The 23,549-nt window shown below is 36.4% G+C and overlaps 2 protein-coding genes across 3 annotated transcripts; one reads left to right on the forward strand and one right to left on the reverse strand.

The window, feature by feature from the left end:
- Window positions 1–196: 196 nt before the first annotated feature.
- Window positions 197–18,820, reverse strand: LOC133642207 (PRKCA-binding protein-like). Its single transcript, XM_062036286.1, has 13 exons — window positions 18,656–18,820; window positions 17,793–17,855; window positions 16,109–16,220; window positions 14,794–14,922; window positions 11,059–11,125; window positions 9,826–9,915; window positions 9,712–9,765; window positions 9,583–9,645; window positions 9,365–9,498; window positions 7,233–7,325; window positions 4,886–4,936; window positions 4,670–4,814; window positions 197–2,692 (listed from the first exon to the last, which is right to left on the reverse strand). The coding sequence occupies exons 2-13, from the start codon at window positions 17,831–17,833 to the stop codon at window positions 2,430–2,432; spliced, it is 1,242 nt and encodes a 413-aa protein (XP_061892270.1). The 5' UTR covers window positions 17,834–17,855; window positions 18,656–18,820; the 3' UTR covers window positions 197–2,429.
- LOC133642209 (galectin-1-like) lies at window positions 13,852–22,732 on the forward strand. Of its 2 annotated transcripts, none has more exons than XM_062036291.1 (6): window positions 13,852–13,984; window positions 14,887–14,946; window positions 21,460–21,526; window positions 21,592–21,671; window positions 22,148–22,313; window positions 22,391–22,732. In XM_062036291.1, exons 3-6 carry the CDS (start codon window positions 21,524–21,526, stop codon window positions 22,538–22,540), a joined length of 399 nt encoding a protein of 132 aa, XP_061892275.1. In that variant the 5' UTR covers window positions 13,852–13,984; window positions 14,887–14,946; window positions 21,460–21,523; the 3' UTR covers window positions 22,541–22,732. The 2 variants fall into 2 exon arrangements, with proteins under 2 accessions (XP_061892275.1, XP_061892274.1); XM_062036290.1 differs by having other exon boundaries at window positions 21,478–21,526.
- The last annotated feature ends 817 nt before the right edge of the window (window positions 22,733–23,549 follow it).

Genomic DNA, 23,549 nt, shown 5'->3' on the forward strand with positions numbered 1-23,549 from the left:
CGAGTCTACCTCCCTCTCCATGTTATATTTAAAGCAGTAACAACTGTGACGTCAACACACGCGCGCACTTGTTATCTCCATACAACTTAGTTGTCATCTCAATGTTATACGTTTAACACAAATACAACTTAGTTGTCATCTCAATGTTATACGTGTAACATTACGTACGTTTAATACAAATACAACTTGATTGTATTTCAGCCCATTTATTTTTGAAATGGTATACAGTACATGGACAAAATATACTCAGTGGAGAAGATACCTTTTTAGACCTGTTTCCCAAAAGATGCAATTCTAAGCGACAGATAAATATATTTTCATAGAAGCACTTTTTGGCAAGTGTAAATAAAGAATAAATAACAAAGTGGTACAATTGAAAATATTCAGCAGTAGTTCCCTTCAACGTTGCTATTTACAAGTAGTGTTTGCATTTTCACAACATGGTTTATGCAGATCAAGTTAGCACACGATGGAACGACCTGGATTAATAAAGACTTTGGTTGTGAATCTTTTTAGAAGAGCTCCCTTTTGTCGTGCAGCTGTCAAGCAGAAAGTGTGAGAGCTGCAGCACCATCCCTCACTGCCCCAACAAACATGTAGCTGCAGCACCATCCCTCACAGCCCCTACAAACATGTAGCTGCAGCACCATCCCTCACTGCCCCAACAAACATGTAGCTGCAGCACCATCCCTCACTGCCCCAACAAACAAACATGTAGCTGCAGCACCATCCCTCACTGCCCCAACAAACAAACATGTAGCTGCAGCACCATCCCTCACTGCCCCAACAAACATGTAGCTGCAGCACCATCCCTCACTGCCCCAACAAACATGTAGCTGCAGCACCATCCCTCACTGCCCCAACAAACAAACATGTAGCTGCAGCACCATCCCTCACTGCCCCAACAAACAAACATGTAGCTGCAGCACCATCCCTCACAGCCCCAACAAACAAACATGTAGCTGCAGCACCATCCCTCACTGCCCCAACAAACAAACATGTAGCTGCAGCACCATCCCTCACTGCCCCAACAAACAAACATGTAGCTGCAGCACCATCCCTCACTGCCCCAACAAACTAACATGTAGCTGCAGCACCATCCCTCACTGCCCCAACAAACAAACATGTAACTGCAGCACCATCCCTCACTGCCCCAACAAACAAACATGTAGCTGCAGCACCATCCCTCACTGCCCCAACAAACAAACATGTAGCTGCAGCACCATCCCTCACTGCCCCAACAAACAAACATGTAACTGCAGCACCATCCCTCACTGCCCCAACAAACAAACATGTAACTGCAGCACCATCCCTCACTGCCCCAACAAACAAACATGTAACTGCAGCACCATCCCTCACTGCCCCAACAAACAAACATGTAACTGCAGCACCATCCCTCACTGCCCCAACAAACAAACATGTAGCTGCAGCACCATCCCTCACTGCCCCAACAAACAAACATGTAGCTGCAGCACCATCCCTCACTGCCCCAACAAACAAACATGTAACTGCAGCACCATCCCTCACTGCCCCAACAAACAAACATGTAGCTGCAGCACCATCCCTCACTGCCCCAACAAACAAACATGTAGCTGCAGCACCATCCCTCACTGCCCCAACAAACAAACAAACATGTAGCTGCAGCACCATCCCTCACTGCCCCAACAAACAAACATGTAGCTGCAGCACCATCCCTCACAGCCCCAACAAACAAACATGTAGCTGCAGCACCATCCCTCACTGCCCCAACAAACAAACATGTAACTGCAGCACCATCCCTCACTGCCCCAACAAACAAACATGTAGCTGCAGCACCATCCCTCACTGCCCCAACAAACAAACATGTAGCTGCAGCACCATCCCTCACTGCCCCAACAAACAAACATGTAACTGCAGCACCATCCCTCACTGCCCCAACAAACAAACATGTAGCACAAATCTTTAGCAGTGATTCTCAAACTGTGTCCAGTGGTACGCCAAATAATCACTTCATTAAATATTCAAACACAGTGTTACTGTTCAAACTGTGATATTACAGCCGTCAAATATATTACATATACTTGTTTAATAAAACCTCTGCCATGTTTTGGATGAATACTTAAGCCTACTATGCTACTGTTGGTCATCATGGTGGTGCTTGGAGAGCTTCTGAGGTGCTACTTGGTGAACAAAGTTTGAGAACCACAGCCCACTCCTGACTTAAAATTAGAAGGCACAAATCACATGCGCTTCGTAAGCAAAAACATTTGCTGTTTCCATCATAGTTATTTATCATCAACCTGATCAGGTGGGGAAAAACTATTTTTAAAATAAACATCAAGAGGTCCTAAAGCAGCATTTCAGTAGTCTTCATTCAAACATGATCGTCCCACCCGGACAACGTTAAGAGTAAACATGAGAGCGGTGGCGCCACACACACGTCACGTGACTCAGTCGTCATCGATCAGTTTCTCGTCTCCGTTCTCTGCCCGGACGCCTTCGCCGCTTCCTCCTTCCTCGGCTCCTCCCCCACCGTCCTCGCCCTCATCCTCGTCAGTGTAGGCCAAGGACTGGCTGCTGTAGTTGATGGTGGTGCGGGAGAGGTCCACCTCGATGGGGAACACGTCGGCCTCCTTCAGCACGGCGTAGCACTCGTCGTAGTAGCGGGACATGCCTGACACGAAGCGCTGCAGCTGGAAGACTATGTCCTGGACTACAACCAAAGACAACAGAACAACCTTTAAGACGTGTGCACTTTGGGAATAAAGCACATTTGATTTCTAAATATTACATTGAGGTACAAAACTTTTATTCAGTCCCTAAAGGATTTTGCAGGATATTTTTGTGATTGTTGAAGCAAAAAAATATGTTTCTCAGCTGAGGTCCGTGTGGGCGGTACTCAGTTGTGATATCAGCTCATAAAATATGTATGTAATATCAAAGGAACAGAAGAAGTCTGGCGTTTAATTATTATAGAGACGTTTCTTAGGCGCAAAAATGATGACTAATGTGGTGAAGCTGTATTTTTATTTGCACTTCATTGCTTTGCTTTTTAGAATGACAATTTTCACTAAAACCTCACCTGGATGCTGCAGGTTTTTTTTGTTTTGCACATTTTAAGTCATATTTTTTTGAGTGATATTTAGTTGATTTTGTGTTTTGTTTTCCAATGTACATGCTTGCACATTCTAAGTGACATTTTGTTGAGTGATTTTTGTGTTTTTCCACAAATTAAAATGGGCCTTTTTTTATTTAAAATGTATTTATGTACATGTTATGTTAAGTTTATCAATAAAGCCATACAAACACTATACATAGGTTATATTTAATGTGTTTGTACATTACATTAATTTGGTAATAAATTAATGTAAGTAACTAAAAATCTGAGGAGCCACTTGAGCCAAAAGAGCCTGCTCTTCAATCACGAGTAAGTCATCATTGAATATGATATGATTATATTTAGTATTGAATATAATCATTGAATATGATTCAAATCAAAAGTAAGATGACTAATTCAGTGTTAATAATTGATGTTAGGAACCCCTGATTTATTGTATGGTGGGATGAGTGTATCATCACTTGTGCATATATAAATCCTGCTACATCAAAAATCTGCATTGCAAATACAATTGTGACACTAGCACCTAAAACAGGGCTATTCAACTACCTAATGAAGAGGGCGGCAGTTTCAACATCCAAATGTGGATGTTTGGTCAGAAAGTGCCTCGGCAGGTTCTTTGAGACTGTGTTTACTTCATTGCAAAGTAAAAACATCAGCTTTCACACTGCACTGTCAATAATTCATTATTCTGCCCTCGCTACTCCTTTCCAGCGTGTGCAGCTAGTTAACAGCGTGAAGAAAAAGAAGCTCCAGTTTTTGTCGAGGATCTATGTTCCTTCTTTTGAATTATCTTCCATCCGTAGTTGTTTTTCTTTACACTTCTTCCTTCATTTAGGTTTGTAAGACTGAAAATATCAACAGTACAAAAGCATAACGTCCATTGTGTATTTTACATCAATAAAATAGGTTTAGTGTTAATACATTCACAAAATAAACTACAAATGTTTACACAACATTGCACACACTGTATGTGACTTATCACAATTAGCGTTTTCACTCTCTACTGGTCAAATTTAGCACTACATGTATTAAACGAGGTTTGATTGTACTCTCAGACAAAAAAACACGACAACTACAAGTACAAAAGACATCACGAAGTCAGCAATTTCAAAACAAAACAAACTAAATATATTTATGCCCAATATCTACTTACAAATGTTTGCCCAAGTTTGGTGTGGATTCCTACCATTGTTGCTGCCTGTCTGCATCTATGTGTCCGTCGATTTAAAGGTCCCACAGGAAACAATGACTGGAGCAGAACATTCATACTTTGTTGTCCAGTCCTTGTTAAAAGTCTGATTTTTGCATTTCATTTGGATGTTTTTCCAGGGTTGAATGAGTAGTCTTCTTCTACTCACCACTGTGACACACTGTTGCCCCCTGCGGGGTGGCGGGAGTACTACATACATGATCAACCCTAGTTTGAATGGTTCCATCAAGTGATTTTCAGCGGGCCAAATGAAAAGTTCTGGCGGGCCTCCAGTAGACTAGGCCTGGTCTAAAAGGCTGAATATTCTTATATTGCGGTCTCAATCTGATGATAGTGAGAGTGAAAGAAGTCCAACAAACCGTGCTTCTGGTCCAGTAGCTCGATCTTTTCCAGAACATCTTTCCTCATCTTGGCAAAACGCGACCGAGCCTCCTGCCGACAGCGCAGCACCAGGCGGTACTCATAGTTTCCAGTGCAGACGCGATACAGAGGTTCTCCCATGGCCTGGGGGAGACACAAACATTGTCAAGTGAGTGGTCTGCAGCAAGATGACAACTGGGACAATATGAACTCACAATGCTGCTGTATTCTTCATCGTCCATTTCTTTCACCTTTAGGCAGTACGACTACAAGACAAAGAGAAAGCGCATGTTTCCATGGTTCTGCCAGTCAAAAGACACAATATTAACCCTTGGGGAGACCTGCTGGGACCTTTCTGGGGGGTTTTAAGTGCCTTTGAAGAGGACATCATGCAACAGAATGTTCATTTTAAAGGTCAGCAGGATGAAATTCGGCCACAGGAGTTCTCAAAGCTAGCATTGTACGTTCTTTGCTAAGTTATTTTTAGCACGAGCTGTTGAGTGAGTATACTTTGGAGTTCCCCGGGACCCTTTTGTCCCCTATTGACTCCCTTTATAACAGCCATTTTTATATGCTTTAAACCTGTCATTTTATAAGGATTTTTCCATGAAAACCAAATGAATCCAAGCATTTCCCTTTGAAATACGTGCAAACTCTGTTAGAGGTGTAATTTGACCCCTCAACCGCTCGATACCGCCAGAGCACCACACATTCATATTACACACATAATTGCTTTGGACCTGCCTACAAAAAACATGTTGATGAGTTGGTCGTGACAGGAGTTGAGTGGATGTGGTTACAAAATATTGTGTGAGAGTGCATAAAAATGGTATAGTTTTTGATAGAGATGTCCGATAATATCGGCCTGCCGATATTATCGGCCGATATATGCATTAAAATGTAATATCGGAAATTATCGGTATCGTTTTTTTTATTATCGGTATTGTTTTTTTGTTTTTTTTTTAATTAAATCCACATAAAAAACACAAGATACACTTACAATTAGTGCACCAAGCCAAAAAACCTCCCTCCCCCATTTACACTCATTCACACAAAAGGGTTGTTTCTTTCTGTTATTAATATTCTGCTTCCTACATTATATATCAATATATATCAATACAGTCTGCAAGGGATACAGTCCGTAAGCACACATGATTGTGCGTGCTGCTGCTCCACTAATAGTACTAACCTTTAACAGTTAATTTGACTCATTTTCATTCATTACTAGTTTCTATGTAACTGTTTTTATATTGTTGTACTTTCTTTTTTATTCAAGAAAATGTTTTTAATTTATTTATCTTATTTTACTAATTTTTAAAAAAAGTACCTTATCTTCACCATACCTGGTTGTCTAAATTAGGCATAATAATTAGGGATGTCCGATAATGGCTTTTTGCCGATATCCGATATTCCGATATTGTCCAACTCTTTAATTACCGATACCGATATCAACCGATACCGATATCAACCGATATATGCAGTCGTGGAATTAACACATTATTATGCCTAATTTGGACAACCAGGTATGGTGAAGATAAGGTACTTTTTAAAAAAATTAGTAAAATAAGATAAATAAATTAAAAACATTTTCTTGAATAAAAAAGAAAGTACAACAATATAAAAACAGTTACATAGAAACTAGTAATGAATGAAAATTTGTCAAATTAACTGTTAAAGGTTAGTACTATTAGTGGAACAGCAGCACGCACAATCATGTGTGCTTACGGACTGTATCCCTTGCAGACTGTATTGATATATATTGATATATAATGTAGGAAGCAGAATATTAATAACAGAAAGAAACAACCCTTTTGTGTGAATGAGTGTAAATGGGAAAGGGAGGTTTTTTGGGTTGGTGCACTAATTGTAAGTGTATCTTGTGTTTTTTATGTTGATTTAATAAAAAAAATAAAATAAAAAAAATAAAAAAATTAAACACCGATACCGATAATAAAAAACGATACCGATAATTTTCGATATTACATTTTACCGTATATATCGGCCGATCGGAGATCTCTAATAATAATGTGTTAATTCCACGACTGCATATATCGGTTGATATCGGTATCGGTTGATATCGGTATCGGTAATTAAAGAGTTGGACAATATCGGAATATCGGATATCGGCAAAAAGCCATTATCGGACATCCCTAGTTTTTGACATTAAAAACTGGGTTTTCCTTATCAAAAAAAGGCATACAACTTTTTTTTTTTTTTAAATGAAAATTTGATCTAAAGATTTAAGCGTTAAAAGCAAAAAAAAAACATATATATATATATATATATATATATATATATATATATATATATATATATATATATACACACATACATACACACACATATATATGTATGTACACATATATATATATATATATATATATATATATATATATATATATATATATATATATATATATATATATATATATATATATATATATATATATATATATATATATATATATATATATATATACATATGTTTTACTTCTATGGCTGAAAGCATTTTGGAGGATCCCCAAGGGTTGAAATCACTGACACAGAACGACATGAACTTACCAAATATTCAAACTTCACATCCAGGTACTTGCGAATGGTGAGCTTGGTGTCGGGTATGGCCTTGTGAAGGTAGGTGTTCAAATCATGAAGCATCTGCACAGCAAGAAATTAGTAGGACATTTAAGACGGCTTTTATTTTGACCACTGAAAGGTTTGCAGAAAAACATACAGTATGTACAATAAACTAATTGTCATCCATCAGTTTTTTATACCGCTTGTTTTTATTAGGAGCCTATCACAGCTGACATTGCCTAGTTGTACTACATACAGTGTACATTTAAAAAGATAGATAAATATAGCAGTAAAAAGATGAACAAAAACATAGTTTTTATGATTAAAAATATCTGAATACAATTTAAAAAAACACTTTTTGTCACATTCTGGTCAGAAATATTAAAAACACTAAATACAGCAAATATTTCTGTTATTTCTCCAGAACCTTTTTTTTGCCTTTGTTTGGTGCCCCCTTGCAACCATTTACTGTACTTCTAACACCTTGTACTGTACTCATCAACTGGGAACTTCCTCAACCTCCATCTCACCGTAGGTGGACAGAGGGGGCTTTGGGCAGGGCAAGTTTATTTATAGAGGGAAATTCATAAACAAAACAATTCACATTTCTTTACGAAAATTACAGGCAAAAAAAATTAAAAAATCATTACTTCAAAATAAAATCATAAAATATAATCATCATAAAAAAACACTTAATTATTCCAATTTCAATCAAAGAGTGTAGATAAAATGATTTCAGTGGTCATGAGCAAATGTGCTTCCCCCTTCTTAATGCTCTTTTATGTGTAGAGACTGAAGTGGCTACAGTTTAAGATCCCAGGCCGTCCTTGGCGTGTTGGTTCCTTGGCGTCTTGCTAAAAAGTCCTTCAGATTTGTTGATCCATGGTCATGGAATGAATTTCAAAAAGATTTGAGGCTTCCTGAACTGATCATTTTGGGTGAATTTCAGGCCATTTTAAAGGACAGAGAAGCTGTTTCTATCGGGCACTGTCCTTGTTTTGAAATGTTTTTATTGAGACAATACATTTTTTACCTACGTCGTGTTTTTATGTTTATGTTGTAAGTCATTTGTACTTTTAACTATACTGTAGTGTGTGACTGCTCCTGTTTGTTGTTGCTGTATTTATGAAACCTCTCTTTTTGCTCTCCTATTGTCTCACAACTTCCGGACGATTCTTCCACATTTTAGGAGCATGAAACTGAAACGTAGCTTCACCCGATTTGGTCCTGTCTCTGGGCGCCAGCAGGAGACCACTCCCTGAGGTTCTCAGAGTTGGAGAGGGTTCATATGGTTCTAACGTGTCACAGATGTACTTTGGCACAAGACCCTGAAAAGACTTGTACACAAGCAGAGTTGTTTTAAAGTCTATTCTCTAAGCAACAGGAAGGCCTCTTTCCTGGTTTTAGTCAGGACTCGAGCAGCAGCATTCTGGATGTACTGCAGCTGCTGTCTTTCTACCAAGCTCTCAAAACAGATCCCCATAATATATTTGAAAAGACCTGGAGAACTTTTTCAATTATGACAAGTCCTTGACTTTTCTGCCCGATTGCAACTACTGAGCCAAACCACACCCACCCTCTTTTTAAATGGATTTCTATATTTTTTAAATATATACCAATTATTAGTATTTTATTTTTGTTGTTATCAGTGCTTATTTAAATATTCATTTACTTATTTACAATTTACTATGGCTTTGTCCATCTCTTTTCTTTTTTTTTTTTTAGATGTATTTATTCATTTATTTGTTTTTGATTGACTTGTGTTGTGTGTCTCTTTGCATTTGTCACTGAAGGTGTGGTGGGGCAGGAAAAATGTTACAAAGGAAGTACTTTAATGTCATATCGCACTGTTGTGTCGTCACCTGTTAAATAGAAAAAATAAAATAATAATACTTTTGTTTGTCAAAAAACAAGTTGATATTCTTTTTGAGGAAAAACATCTAAATAAATAAAAAATCGCAAAAGTGTGTTTTATTTGAAGATTGTGGTAAATTGTAGTTTCTTCACACCTGTCAATGATTAAGTGACACTAATTAACCCCAAATAAAGTTCATCTGGTCTCAAAGGATGTTCTACGGAAGGAACCACGAGGTTAAGAGCTCAGCTTTGACTGTACTCACAGGCTTGATGGTCTTCAGCAACTGAATGCCGTATTTCTCGATGTTGCGATGAGCGTCGGCAAACTTCACAAAGGCCTCGCTGGCAGCGGTTTGGGGCTCTCGCACTCCGATGACAGAAAAAACATCTCCAAACGCTGTGAGATCAACCAAGGCGCACATTAGATGCTGTGTTTGCATGAGGAAAAAACCACCACTGGCTTGTCAAGTGTGCTCGTCACCTCTGTGCGTTTGTGAGAGCTCAAAAAAGGCTCTGAGCAGTCGCTTGGTGTGCTCCATCAGGCCTGAAAGGACGTGCTTATCATTCAGTCTTTAAAACAAAACTTCATTTAAATAAACCTAGGCCATACCTTTGTAAAGTTCTGCTGTTTTCTCCAATTCTTCCAGTCTTTTAACAAGTCCATCTGCACGTTAAAAGCATTGTTCAAAGAAGATAGTCAGTGTTGTGTATATGACAAGCTCACCGTTGCATAAAATAGCTCGACTGAGTCCCAGGGCGTCTGCGGTGCCAGAGCTCAAATTTTCCACCAGCCGATGTTTCACTTTTTTCAGCACTGAAATGCAAGCATTGGATGTAAAAGGTAGGCCCATAGTTTGATCAAAGTTAGGATGTTCATGTTTTTAACCCTTGGAGAGACCTGGGACCTTTTGTGGGTCTTTTTAGTTCCTAGGAAGATGACACCATGCAACAGAATGTTCATTTCAAACCAACAGGAAACAGTACGTGAAGCTAGGCGAACAAACGTCTACAACACTAAATATATGATGTGGCATACCACAGGGATCAATGCTGGGACCAAATTGTTCAATCTTTACAGAAATGACATTTGTAAAGTTACAAAAGACTTAAAGTTAGTATTATTCGCGGACGATGCACCAGCATTTTGTTCAGGAGAGAACACACAGAAGATAATACAAACAATAAGAGAAGAAATGAACAAATTAAAGAGATGGTTTGACAAAAACAGACTATCCTTAAAGCTCAGTGAAACTGAAATAATGCTATTCTGTAACAGAAGAAGAGAAAGTCAAACACAAATACACAGACTGAATAGAAAGAGTAAATTAAATCAAATTTCTAGGTATAATAATGATTGATTATGAAGTGAACTGGAAATCTCATAAAAAATATACCACATAAGGTGGCAAGAAACACAACAATCATGAATAAAGCAAAATATGCAAACCCTTTATTTTTGTAATCGGAAATACTGAAATTCCACGTAATAGTGAATTTGCAAATAGCTAAAATGATGCACAAAGCAAACTATAACCTGCTACCTAAGAACATACAACATTTCTTCTCAACAAAAGAGAAGAAATATAACATTAGAGAAACATTTCTTTTAACTATTATTATAATCCGGTGCGCTTTATGGTCCAAAAAATGTGGAAGTTATGCTAAATTTGATTTAGTTCTATTTATTTATATATATATTTACTGTCATTTGTTCTTACTGTTTTATTATTTTCACTTTGCAGCGTTGTTTAGAGGGAGGGAGCCCTCTGCATCAGCGATGGTATCGGCCATGGCTGTGGGGTCGCTTTGTGTCAGCGTCCTGGCAGCCGTGGTCTTATGTGATCCTGTGATAGTGTTTCTTCACCTGGCTCCTCTGTACTCGTGTGTGTCATTAAGGCATTGTTTCTAAGTCTTTATGAATGATTCCATTTGAGAAAGTGTCAAGTGCAGGACTCACCTATGTCCAGGGACTTTCCCTGTTTTGGGTCTGCTTGCAATTTGTTGTAGTGGATTACTGCTTCGGACTGAAAAATAAAAAGCACAAAATAAATGGAAATAACTGATGGAGAAAAAAAAGTATTTTGTAAAAGACAAATGATTCAGTAGGATGGTTGCACTGTAGCATACATATGGAAAAGTAGTTAATTGTAGATATAACCAGGAAGTCATGATAAATAGGCAAAATGTTCAATAAAGCAATCAATTTATTTTTTAGTAATTGAATAATCTTTCGACAAGTTTGTTGGAATAATGACTAATCGGCTAAAACGCACCTTAGTGTCAATGCCTGTTAGATAGAAAATAGTTGACTTTTTCTGCTTTCCATCACGATTCTTTTTTCCGAATAAATGCAAATTAACATTGGAATTGCACTTTTTACACATACACATTAACCTAAATAAATAACTCTGCCACTGACCAACGCTTTGTATTGTAGCGGCCATGTGGAAACTATGTCCGCATACCTAAAGTTCCATGCACTCCATGTGGTCCGGATTTGATACTTTTTTATTAGTTACACTTAGTAAAAGATTAATAGCCTCAAACAAATATAAATTTAAGCTTTTTTTTAACCAAAATTATTAGGACCCACCTTTTTAGAAAGGAGAGTCCTCCCAGATCCTTTAGTTCTAAGGCTGTCTAAATAATGAGAGGTGACTAGAATTGAAGATGAACAATTTATTCTACAAAAAGGAGTAAGTACAAACAGTTGTGATACCAGAACCGAACTATCTAAAGATCGGAGCAATCGCTAAAACGTTCACCCGTCTTTCATGCTTTTGTCCTTTTTGGTGGAGATCGGAAGTGAAAGTTGACTGAGCACACACCTCCTTCTTCACAATGGTAAATCATGACACCATCAATAATGTGTGTGAGAGTGCATAGATAAAAAACACCGGGTGCATTCATTGCAGGGTTCCTCCTTGATGTAATTGAACGTGGCGAACCACCACAACATTTTTTTTTTACTTGAAAACAAATTAAAGTAATATAAAATATTGTAGCTCCCAGAAGAAATCACACAAAGTCAGACGCTATTTTTAACTTGTATTACCAATTTTCCTTAACTGCAACAACAATTCCAAAAGGTTTTACCTCCCGTGGAAACACTTTCATCTCTGTGAGTCCGTGCTCCCCCGGACCCACAAGAACACTTCCTCAAATTTCACAAATCACCTTTCAGGCACTGACGGTGTGTTTGTGACCATGGGAAAAACTGACATCAAATCCAAACCACAGGAACATAAAACATTAACATTAGCAAGTGTGAGGAATTGATTTTTGTTCTTTTTTTAATTAAGAATTATATGTTATATATATATACACTTGTGTATATATGTGTGTATATAAATGTGTGTATATTAGTGTTGTAACAATACCAATATTTTGGTACCGGTACTAAAATTATTTTGATACTTTTTGGTACTTTTCTAAATAAAGGGGACCACAAAAAAATGTCATTATTGGCTTTATTTTAACAAAAAATCTTAGGGTACATGAATCATATGTTTATTATTGTCATTTAGTCCTTAAATCAAATGTTGAACATACTAGACAACTTGTCTTTTAGTAGTAAGTAAACAAACAAAGACTCCTAATTAGTCTGCTGACGTATGCAGTAACATATTGTGTCATTTATACACCTATTATTTTGTACACATTATGAAGGACAAACTGTAAAAATTGATTATTAATCTACTTGTTCATTTACTGTTAATATCGGCTTACTTTCTCTTTTAACATGTTCTATCTACACTTCTGTTCAAATGTAATAATCACTTATTCTTCTCTTCTTTGATACTTTACATTAGTTTTGAATGATACCACACATTTAGGCATGGATCCGATACCAAGTAGTTACAGGATCATACATTGGTCATATTCAAAGTCCTCATGTGTCCAGGGACATATTTACTGACTTTATAAACATAATATATATATATATATTTTTTAAACAAAAGAAGATGTTGTGATGCCAAAAAATATTGACGTAATCATTTTAGTATCGACTTGATACGTGCCTGTACTTGGTATCATTACAGTGGATGTCGGGTGTAGATCCACCAATGGCGTTTGTTTACATTTTGATGCCGGTGAGGCACGGTGTGTAGTGAAGCATGTTTAGCTATTCCTATTCCTGCAGTGATAATGGTACTTGTAAGAAACTTACTTTGTCACCATGGAGACCAGGATTAGTGATTTAGAAGTAGCTAAAACACTGTGGATGGACGTTAGCCGCTAGCTAGCTAGCCATGTCTTAAAGCAGCTCTTCCTGAGGGTTTTGCAGTGTTATAACTTCACCTTTATCTTTACTTTTTACACCACAATGCGTCCATTCTCCCTTTTCTGTCTACACACTGTGTCTGCTTGTAAGTACTCTGTGTGTGTATATAATATACATAATATAATTGCATATTTATTTACAAGTTTCTCTGATGGGATACAATGAAATAAAATGAGAGCTACAGTAAATGTTTTGTCAAGCTGACCATCGCTGCAGGTGAGTCACTAAACAAACATTTGCGTGACATTGGATAAGACAATTAGTCTCAGAACCATATATTTTTTATTTTTGCTTGATAAATATTTCAGATTACCAGTTTGTTTTTTTAGAGGCAGTCATTATATACGTTTCACAAATATGATGCAAAGAATGAATAGTTGTAGTGAAGGGGCAACAGGAAGGATAATCCTTTAATTCACACACTAAAGCCCGCCTTTATCCCAGCATGCAGGAAGTCATGACATTCCCTGGACATGAACAATGGGCGGTCAAAACAACACCTGCACACTGTGACAATCATCTACTGTGCTGAGAGATGATTCGCACCGCCGAGCAAACCAGTCAAGCTTTTCTTCTCTGAAGGAACTCTACTCAAAATGTAAGTCATGGATTAGATTTTGGCTCATTTGACCTATTGGTCTTGATTTTTGACAAATGTATTTGAGGTTGTCTTTTACTGCAAGAAATGTTAAAAACGAGGGCTGTCAAACAATGATTAATCACATTCTGTTTTTAGTAAAGTCATAATCAATCATGATTAATCGCACATGTTTTTCTAATCTGTAATAAGTGTACCTTTAACAGATCATATTTAAGTTTTTAACATTGAACAATTTTGTGCAAATATATTGCTAAATAGGAAATGATAAGTAAAGAAGAGCAGGCAGCAGCTCACATATTCTCATACTTTCTGTGACATCCAGGAAGAAATGTCAGCCATGTTGAAAAATGTCTCAACTAGAACGGTTTTTATTGAAATGTTGAGAATATTTCACAAGGAAACCTTACAATGTATGAAATCCATAAAGTTGTATAAAATAGAGTAGATGAGTTATTGTGATATTTTGACCACTTTTACCAGATTTGCCATATTTTGAAATGCAAATGTTGATGCTCCTCTTAGATAAAGGTGCTAAATTTAACACAACATAAAACATTATATCACCTAAAAATAATGTTAAAAAAAACGACTTCTAGCCTTGTCCAGCTGTTTACTGACATAATATTCATGTTTAAATCACTTTTACAGCAAATGAATAATGGCTCCAATATTGCTTATCGGCCTCCTTGACTACTAATAATCGGCATTAGCCCTGAAAAAACATTTTGGTCGATGTCGAGTTTAATTAGCGTTAACCCTGGTTGAAAGGTAAACCGAAGGTCCCTCTACAGCAATAAATAGTGTACCTGTACAGCTTGAATCATCTTGGCCACTTCCACTTTTGTCTTCCCCTTGACTGGTTTGCCATTGACGCCTGTGATTTCATCACCTGCTGCAAGCGTCTTATCCAAGGCTGCGGGCGTGTTGTCAAACACCTGACAAGCAACCGGAAACATCAGGTATGCTTACACATTTGTGTTCACTTTTCGTATATTGAAGTCAAACCATAGGTCTGGGCGATATACACATTTTATCGATAGATTGGAGGTTTTTTTGCAGACGATTTAGAACATTTTTTAAAAGTCTGTTTTTGTCCTTCGGGGCTTTCGGAGCATCCACTCTCCCCTTTTCTTGGATGATTCACACACAAATAGCACATTGTGGCTGACGCAAAGAAAAGAAAAACTGTCGGCAGTGGTTTGGTTTTGCGGCAACGGGCATGGAACAAATGAGCGACTTTGGGTACTTAGAAAAGCGCTATATAAATCCCAGGTATTAAATGACTGTGCGCTGCAAAGTTTGTTTAAAAAAAGACAGCAGCACAACAAACTTATTCCAGAGTCTGAGCCGAGTGGGCGAAGAAGAACATGACCACAAAAGCGTGGCATCATTTACGCAAGGTACCTTGTATGATTAAAAAGAGTGCGGTCATTAAGGATGCTGTCCCCAAACAGCCTGTTTTTATCTACCCATTAAAACTATTCATTTTTATTTACTAAAGTATTTTATTCAAGACACAAGTTTTGCCTTCAATGGAAGTTCAATAATGAATAACTTTATTTGATTACATAATACACCTGCTGTGAACCTGTTTTTATATTTTATTTATTTATTTTTTATCGTGTTCTGTTTGTGTTGTGTTGTGTTTGCTCGGTTCTCATATTATCTTTTAACCTGCCCATTGTACAGCACTTTGGCTACCCCTGTGGTAAATTTTAAATGTGCTTTATAAATAAAGTTGATTTGATTTTGATTTGATTACAACAAAGCATATTGATCAACATATTAGCAAAAGCATTACAGTAAAAATGCCAGAAATAGCCAAAATAGCAAAATGTAATCGGTTTCGTTTTTTTGAATAATTTATTATACAAAGTACAATAAAAACAAAATTAGAAAAACTAAGAATAGGATGCAGTGCCATTTCAAACTACTAGTTTGGATCAATAAAAAGTGAGACTTGTTATGAATCATCTCTAACATTTGTATTCACCGCTTTCTTTAAAAAGTAGGGGAAAAAAACTTTTTGAAAAAAATCTGAGATTTTACTCGCCCAAGCCCATAAGATCACATTACGTAATACTTGTGATAGCATTATTCACTTCAAAAAACTCCACTCACCTGGACAATGTAGAGACAGGGACAGTATTGAGCACCGCCACCGATGCTGATTCCAATTAGGTTGTTTGCGTCTTTTTTCAGACATACCGTCCCAGGTACTGTAGGTATCCCTCTGTAATTAAATATAAATACATACATCTTTATATCGTATACGGCTCGCTCCTGTTTCCTCCTAGTATTCATAACCCTGCATGTTCAAATAATGGTACATTAGTATGAGTGTTTATCAGGCTTTCTGCAGGCATCAGCAAATCTATTTTAATGCTTTTTGTCCTATTGCAGATCCTTATTATATATAGTCAAAAGAATACAAAATTGTAAGCAACTGGCCAAAATTAGGCACTAATAATGTGATACATTTTACTATTCTAATTACTCTAGTACAGTGGTTCTTAACCTGGGTTCGATCGAACCCTAGGGGTTCGGTGAGTCGGCCTCAGGGGTTCGGCGGAGCCTCCGCCACGGAGGTATAGACACATCCGAATTATCGTGTAAATAAAACCTTCTCCCTATCGGCGTATTATGGATACCCCCAAACAATGTTCCCTCTAATTTTCCATCTGATTGGCAGGTTTTTTGATTGAAACTTTTACTAGCAGATTGCAAAGGAAGAGAATACATTATATGAAACAGTACAGTTTACACAGTACAGTACATATTCCGTACAATTGACCACTAAATGGTAACACCCGAATAAGTTTTTCAACTTGTTTAAGTCGGGGTCCACGTTAATCAATTCATGGTAATGTGTGTAATTTGTTGTGAGTTCATGCACTGTGTTGGTTTTGTTCTTAGAACAAGGTGATGTTCATGCACGGTTCATTTTGTGCACCAGTAAAAAAAACATATAACTTTTTCTTGAATTAAAAAAATATATACATATATATTTTTTTCACTAAAGAAGAGTTGGGTGAATGCACATATGAAACTGGTGGGGTTCGGTACCTCCAATAAGGTTAAGAACCACTGCTCTAATATGTTTTATCATTGTAATTGGAAGGTGATTCAAATAATTAGCCTATATAGTTAAGCAAACATCAAAATAAAATGGCCTCTCAATATTTATTGGTAAAATCGCACAAAAATAAATATAAATCTTGAAGTGTAGTTTTTTCCCCCCAGAATTGGAAATACTGGTTAGGGTAGTTTGTTTTGTTGTCTTTTTTGTTGCCGATTGCAAGTCTACCGGTATTAGTATAGTACCGCGATACTAATTAATCATATTTGGTACTATACCGCCTCTGAAAAGTACCGGTCCGCCAACCCTCGCACCCCCCTGTCACGTGGTGACATTGCTGGTTTTACAAGCAGAGGAGATTTTTTGTTAAAATAAAGCCAATAATGCAATTTTTTGTGGTACCCTTTATTTTGAAAAGTACCGAAAAGTATCAAAATAATTTTGACACCGGTACCAAAATATTGGTATCGGGACAACACAAGCTTCTCAAAATACGTAATTATTGCTTTTAAATGCCATTTTAGGCCTTAATTTTCGCTAAATCCATTTAAAGACACGCGGAAACCCTAGTTTAAGTCCTTATATGAAAGAGTAAGGCAACATGTAGTGTGACTTCTTGGCACAGATCTGTGTAAACAAGGCTGCAAAAAATGAAAACAAGTTAATTGAAAATATGGATTATTAATAATTTCAGTTTTGATGGTAAACATGATAGCAAACACTCACAATTTATCCTCTTCCAATTCAAATTCCATGTCTGTGAACATAGCACCCCTGTGCTGGGAACACCTGTTAAAGATGAAAAAGGATGAATAAATGTGTTAATCATCTCCTTTGTGCTACATTGTGTGCCAGGGACTCACTAACAAAGCTGCTTCGCTCCCACTTGTCACAACATACTTAAAACAATACCACAACCACGGAACTTAATTCATACAAGTTAACCAAATAAAGTCAGTATAGTGCAAGGTACTAGACATGATGTAACGACATTTAATTCATGCAAGTTAACCAAATAAAGTCAGTATAGTACAAGGTTGCACTCGCCAAACTAGACATGATGTAACAACATTTAATTCATGCAAGTTAACCAAATAAAGTCAGTATAGTACAAGGTACTAGACATGATGTAACGACATTTAATTCATGCAAGTTAACCAAATAAAGTCAGTATAGTACAAGGTACTAGACATGATGTAACGACATTCAATTCATGCCAGTTAACCAAATAAAGTGAGTATAGTACAAGGTACTAGACATGATGTAACGACATTTAATTCATGCAAGTTAACCAAATAAAGTCAGTATAGTACAAGGTACTAGACATCAAAGTGAGTATAGTACAAGGTACTAGACATCAAAGTGAGTATAGTACAAGGTACTAGACATCAAAGTGAGTATAGTACAAGGTACTAGACATCAAAGTGAGTATAGTACAAGGTACTAGACATCAAAGTGAGTATAGTACAAGGTTATAGACATGATGTGACGAAACATCTGGAAGATTTCCGTCACGTGACCTAGCACAATGCTAACCGTGGCTAGTTAGCTGCTAGCGTGGCAAGTGTCGTTTTCTGTGTAAAACTTGCCTTTTATCGGGAAGAACGGCAGCTGCTCGAACGCCAAGCGACGCACCATCCCCCGTAATACACACTTGACTATACCTCGCTCCTTGAATTCTTAGTTTGCTTCAAAACATAAATCGCTCTCCAATGACAGGGGTACTGTTTACTTACTGATGTCATTTCCGGTGTTCAGCGGAAGTTAGCGAAATGCCTGAAACTCTGCGTCACGTTTTAGTTGTGAATTACATTACAAACTTTTCACAATCGATAAGGTGATTTTGATTAGAAAAGGCTATTGATGTAATTACCAGTAATTTAAAAAAAAATCACACAGTTTGTCGTTTAGTACATTTTCATTGTATACTCCTGACCGCTGGATGGCAGCAAAGTGCACTAAAGAGCTCTACTCCAGAGATATATATATATATATATATATATATATATATATATATATATATATATATATATATATATATATATATATATATATATATATATATATATATATATATATATATATATATATATATATATTATTTTTTTATTTTTTTTAAAGGCACACAAAATGTTCAACATTTTGCCCCAAAAATCTTTCAAAGTGGAATATTAGATGTGAAGTAATTGGGGCCTTAAATAGTATTGATTTTGATTCATGACAGTTTAACAAAAAAAAACACTAGAATTCTCAGAGATCCAAAAGGGCCCCACTTCTAAAAGTGTTTAAAAAAAATGTTATATTTTTATTTTTTTACTTTTCAAGGCATTCATCTCCAGATCAACTGTTTATTTTTTATTTATTTTTTGTTTGTTTAATACCCTTTTTGTCATGGCAAACACACAAAATATGGCAATATTTTCCCCCAAAATATATTGAAAGTGGAATCATTGGAGCCTTAAATAGGTTATTTATGGAGCGATGACAGTTTAAAAAATAAATAAATCCCAATGAAATCCCCACAGATCCAAAAGGGTCCCACTCATTTTTAAAAACAAGTCATACATTATTTTATTTATTTTACTTTCAACGATTAAATCTCTAGATCAACTTCTTCAGATCCATTGTTGATTGTAAGTTTTTGTTTATTTTTGTTTGTGTAATGCCGTTTTTGTCATATCATTTTTTTAAATGGCAAACACAAAATATGCTAAAAAGTGTGGTATTTGAAGTGAGTTAATTGAAGCTTTAAGTAGGTTATTTGTTGAACAATGAGAGTTCAAATCAAATCAAATCAAATAATCCGAGATCTAAAAGTGTGTTAACAATAAGTCATATTTGTTTTACTTTCAACACTTCAATCTCCAGATCAACTTCTTCAGTTCCATTGTTGATTGTAAGTTTGTGTTTATTTTTCTCTGTTTGATGCCCTTTTTGTCATATATTTCTTTTAATGGTAAACACAAAATATGCAACATTCTTCCCAAAAAGTGCAATATTTGAAGTGAAGTTATTGGAGCCTCTAATAAGTCCATCATTTATAACAACATTGATTTTCATTCATTACTTTTTTTTGAGCAATGACACTTTTAAAGAAGAAAAAACATCCATCCATTCATTTTCTACCACTTGTCCCTTTCAGCTTTGTGTCATTAGAGTCAAGATTGCAACTTAGTTTTGTTTATTTTTTTGGTTTAATGGCAAACACACAACATATGCAAACTTTGCCCCCAAAAAGTGTGAAGTAACTGGAGTCTCCAAATAATTCATGACAACATTTAATTTAATTCATTATTATTATTCATTATTTAAATATTGTTATAAGCAATGACAATTTTAAAGAAAAAACAATCAGCTTTGTGTAATTAGAGTCAACGTGTTTTTGTCACATTTCACCTGTTTGTTCTTTTATTACACTCTTTTATTTTGTGTAAGAGTATTTTTAGAAAGTCTTTCAATGCAACATGTCTAAAATGCATAAAGAGATGATCCAAAAGATGGATTATTCCAAGTGGTCTCCTATCATGGTCAATTAGTGAGTCATGTGATCCCTGAGACATGCTGTGATATCTTTGGAGAATGATTGCATGATATTGTGGAGAATGATTGCATGATATTGTAGAGAATGATTGCATGATATTGTGGAGAATGATTGCATGATATTGTAGAGAATGATTGCATGATATTGTAGAGAATGATTGCATGATATTGTGGAGAATGATTGCATGATATTGTGGAGAATGATTGCATGATATTGTAGAGAATGATTGCATGATATTGTGGAGAATGATTGCATGATATTGTGGAGAATGATTGCATGATATTGTGGAGATGATTACATGATATTGTGGAGAATGATTGCATGATATTGTAGAGAATGATTGCATGATATTGTGGAGAATGATTGCATGATATTGTAGAGAATGATTGCATGATATTGTGGAGAATGATTGCATGATATTGTGGAGAATGATTGCATGATATTGTGGAGAATGATTACATGATATTGTAGAGAATGATTGCATGATATTGTAGAGAATGATTGCATGATATTGTGGAGAATGATTACATGATATTGTAGAGAATGATTGCATGATATTGTAGAGAATGATTGCATGATATTGTGGAGAATGATTGCATGATATTGTGGAGAATGATTGCATGATATTGTGGAGAATGATTGCATGATATTGTGGAGAATGATTGCATGATATTGTGGAGAATGATTGCATGATATTGTAGAGAATGATTGCATGATATTGTAGAGAATGATTGCATGATATTGTGGAGAATGATTGCATGATATTGTGGAGAATGATTGCATGATATTGTGGAGAATGATTGCATGATATTGTGGAGAATGATTGCATGATATTGTGCAGTGTCATCTCAGGCTTTTGTGTCGCTGCAGAGAAGGATTGTGCACCAGGGAGGTTTGGCCAACAGCCAGCAGGAGTATGGTGAGTATTCTGTCTTCCTTACTGAGTGCTTACTTATCCTTCTAACTCTCACTTTTGGCTCCCAGAAACTGGAAGTAAGCGACATCAATCTAAAAGTGGGGGATCAGCTGAAGATAAAAGGAGAGATTCCACACGATGCTGAAAGGTGTGACGCTGGTGAACAAACCCACTCTTTTGAACGGCTCTTTTAAGTGCACCATGAGAAGACTTTCCCAGTTGGGAGATGTTTTTTTTTATGCACGTGCAAATTTAGCGTAGAAAATTGCTCACTCTGCACTTGCAACTAGACTAGAAAATGAGTCAGAGTTCAAGGAAATTTAGCATTTGGATTACACCAACTTTTTCTTGAAAATTAATTATATTTATATACATATAATTATCTTCAAATATTGTCTTCACAATAAGTTTTTCAACTTGTTTAAGTCGGGGTCCACGTAAATCAATTCATGGTAAATCTAGCTAGCTAGTTAATTAGTTTTCTAGCTAATTAATTAGTTATCTAGCTAATTAATTAGTTATCTAGCTATCTGTCTAGCTATCTAAATGACTCTTTGAAATGAGCGACTCCCTTCAAAGAGCCATGACTCCATCTCTACTCAGTTAATTAAGTCCATGTATCAGATTCCAGATCGACCTGGGCTTGGATGCCGAGGACCTGGCCCTGCACTTCAATCCTCGTTTCCATGACGACACAGCTGTCGTGGTGTGCAACTCCAAGACTGCGGGCTGCTGGGGGGAAGAGAGGCGGGAAACACAGCACCCCCTGCAGAGAGGCATGCAGGTCAAGGTGGGCGACCATCATCCATCACCATACCTTTTCTTTATCACCATACCTTTTCTTTCTATTGGATATTTCCCTGCCAGATGGTGTTGAAGATGACCGGCCAGATGTTTGAAGTGGAACTTCCCCACGGACACCACATCTACTTTCCCAACAGGGAGGACTTGGAGGTCATGAAGTACCTGAGCATCACAGGAGACTTCAAAGTGACGTGCTTGAAGATGTGCATGTAGAATAAGAAAGTAGCAAAGCTCAACATTCACCAACATCAACATTGCTTTTCTCCACGCTGCCAAGCTAAAGAAATAAATGCGGTCGTGAAAAAGCCGAGGATGAAGAAATAAATGCTGGATTGTTGAAAATGTTGTGGGAAATCCATAAAAAATGCTTAATAAATAATAAAGTGATATCTTTTAACCAAGTATCATTTGAAAACCTTAGTGTCTTGTAGTCATGTTAGCATTTCAGCTAGTAGCCATTAGCAGGTATAGTTCAATGTCATCAAAAAGTAGTTGGGTGCACAAAAAAAATCGATTCACATCTCAATTGTGATTATTTTCGTTTCCTTTTTAAAAAAAATGTTTTATTTATTTATTTATTCGCACAACAAACATTGTAAACCCCCCCCCCCCAAAAAACTAAAAAAAACAAACAAACAAAGAAAATACGAAATAAGAAATAAGTGCATGTGAGAAAAGAAAATTATGAATTCTGAATCCATTCATCATTTTCAAAAATCCATTGAAAAAAATATGTACATTTTTTAAATAAGAATTCATTTTTAAAAAGATGTTTTTAGTTGCTCAAAAAGATTCATTGTGTCTTCTCATTCATAAACTTTTCAAACGTTCTTGTAGTCAGACAATATTTTTGGTAAAAATTCCATTTAATAGACTGAAAATATTGTGGGATTACAAGAACATTTGAAAAGTATAAAATGACATTTAAAAAAAGACGTTTTAGTCCATCTCATGCAACCACAAGGATCTTTCTAACCTTTAACCTGTTTTGAAAAATTTTCATTATAATTATTATACCAATTAATACATTATGAGAATTGTCTTGAATGAAGAATGGATTCAGACTCCCAGGAATGGCATTGAATGCTTCATAGAGTCACACCTCTAGTAGACACACTGGAACCAAGTATCATTTGAAAACCTTAGTGTCTTGTAGTCATGTTAGCATTTCAGCTAGTAGCCATTAGCGGGTATTGTTCAATGTCATCAGAAAGCACCAATA

Source organism: Entelurus aequoreus, linkage group LG25 (assembly GCF_033978785.1).
Source record: "Entelurus aequoreus isolate RoL-2023_Sb linkage group LG25, RoL_Eaeq_v1.1, whole genome shotgun sequence".
In the NCBI taxonomy this organism is placed as follows: domain Eukaryota; kingdom Metazoa; phylum Chordata; class Actinopteri; order Syngnathiformes; family Syngnathidae; genus Entelurus; species Entelurus aequoreus.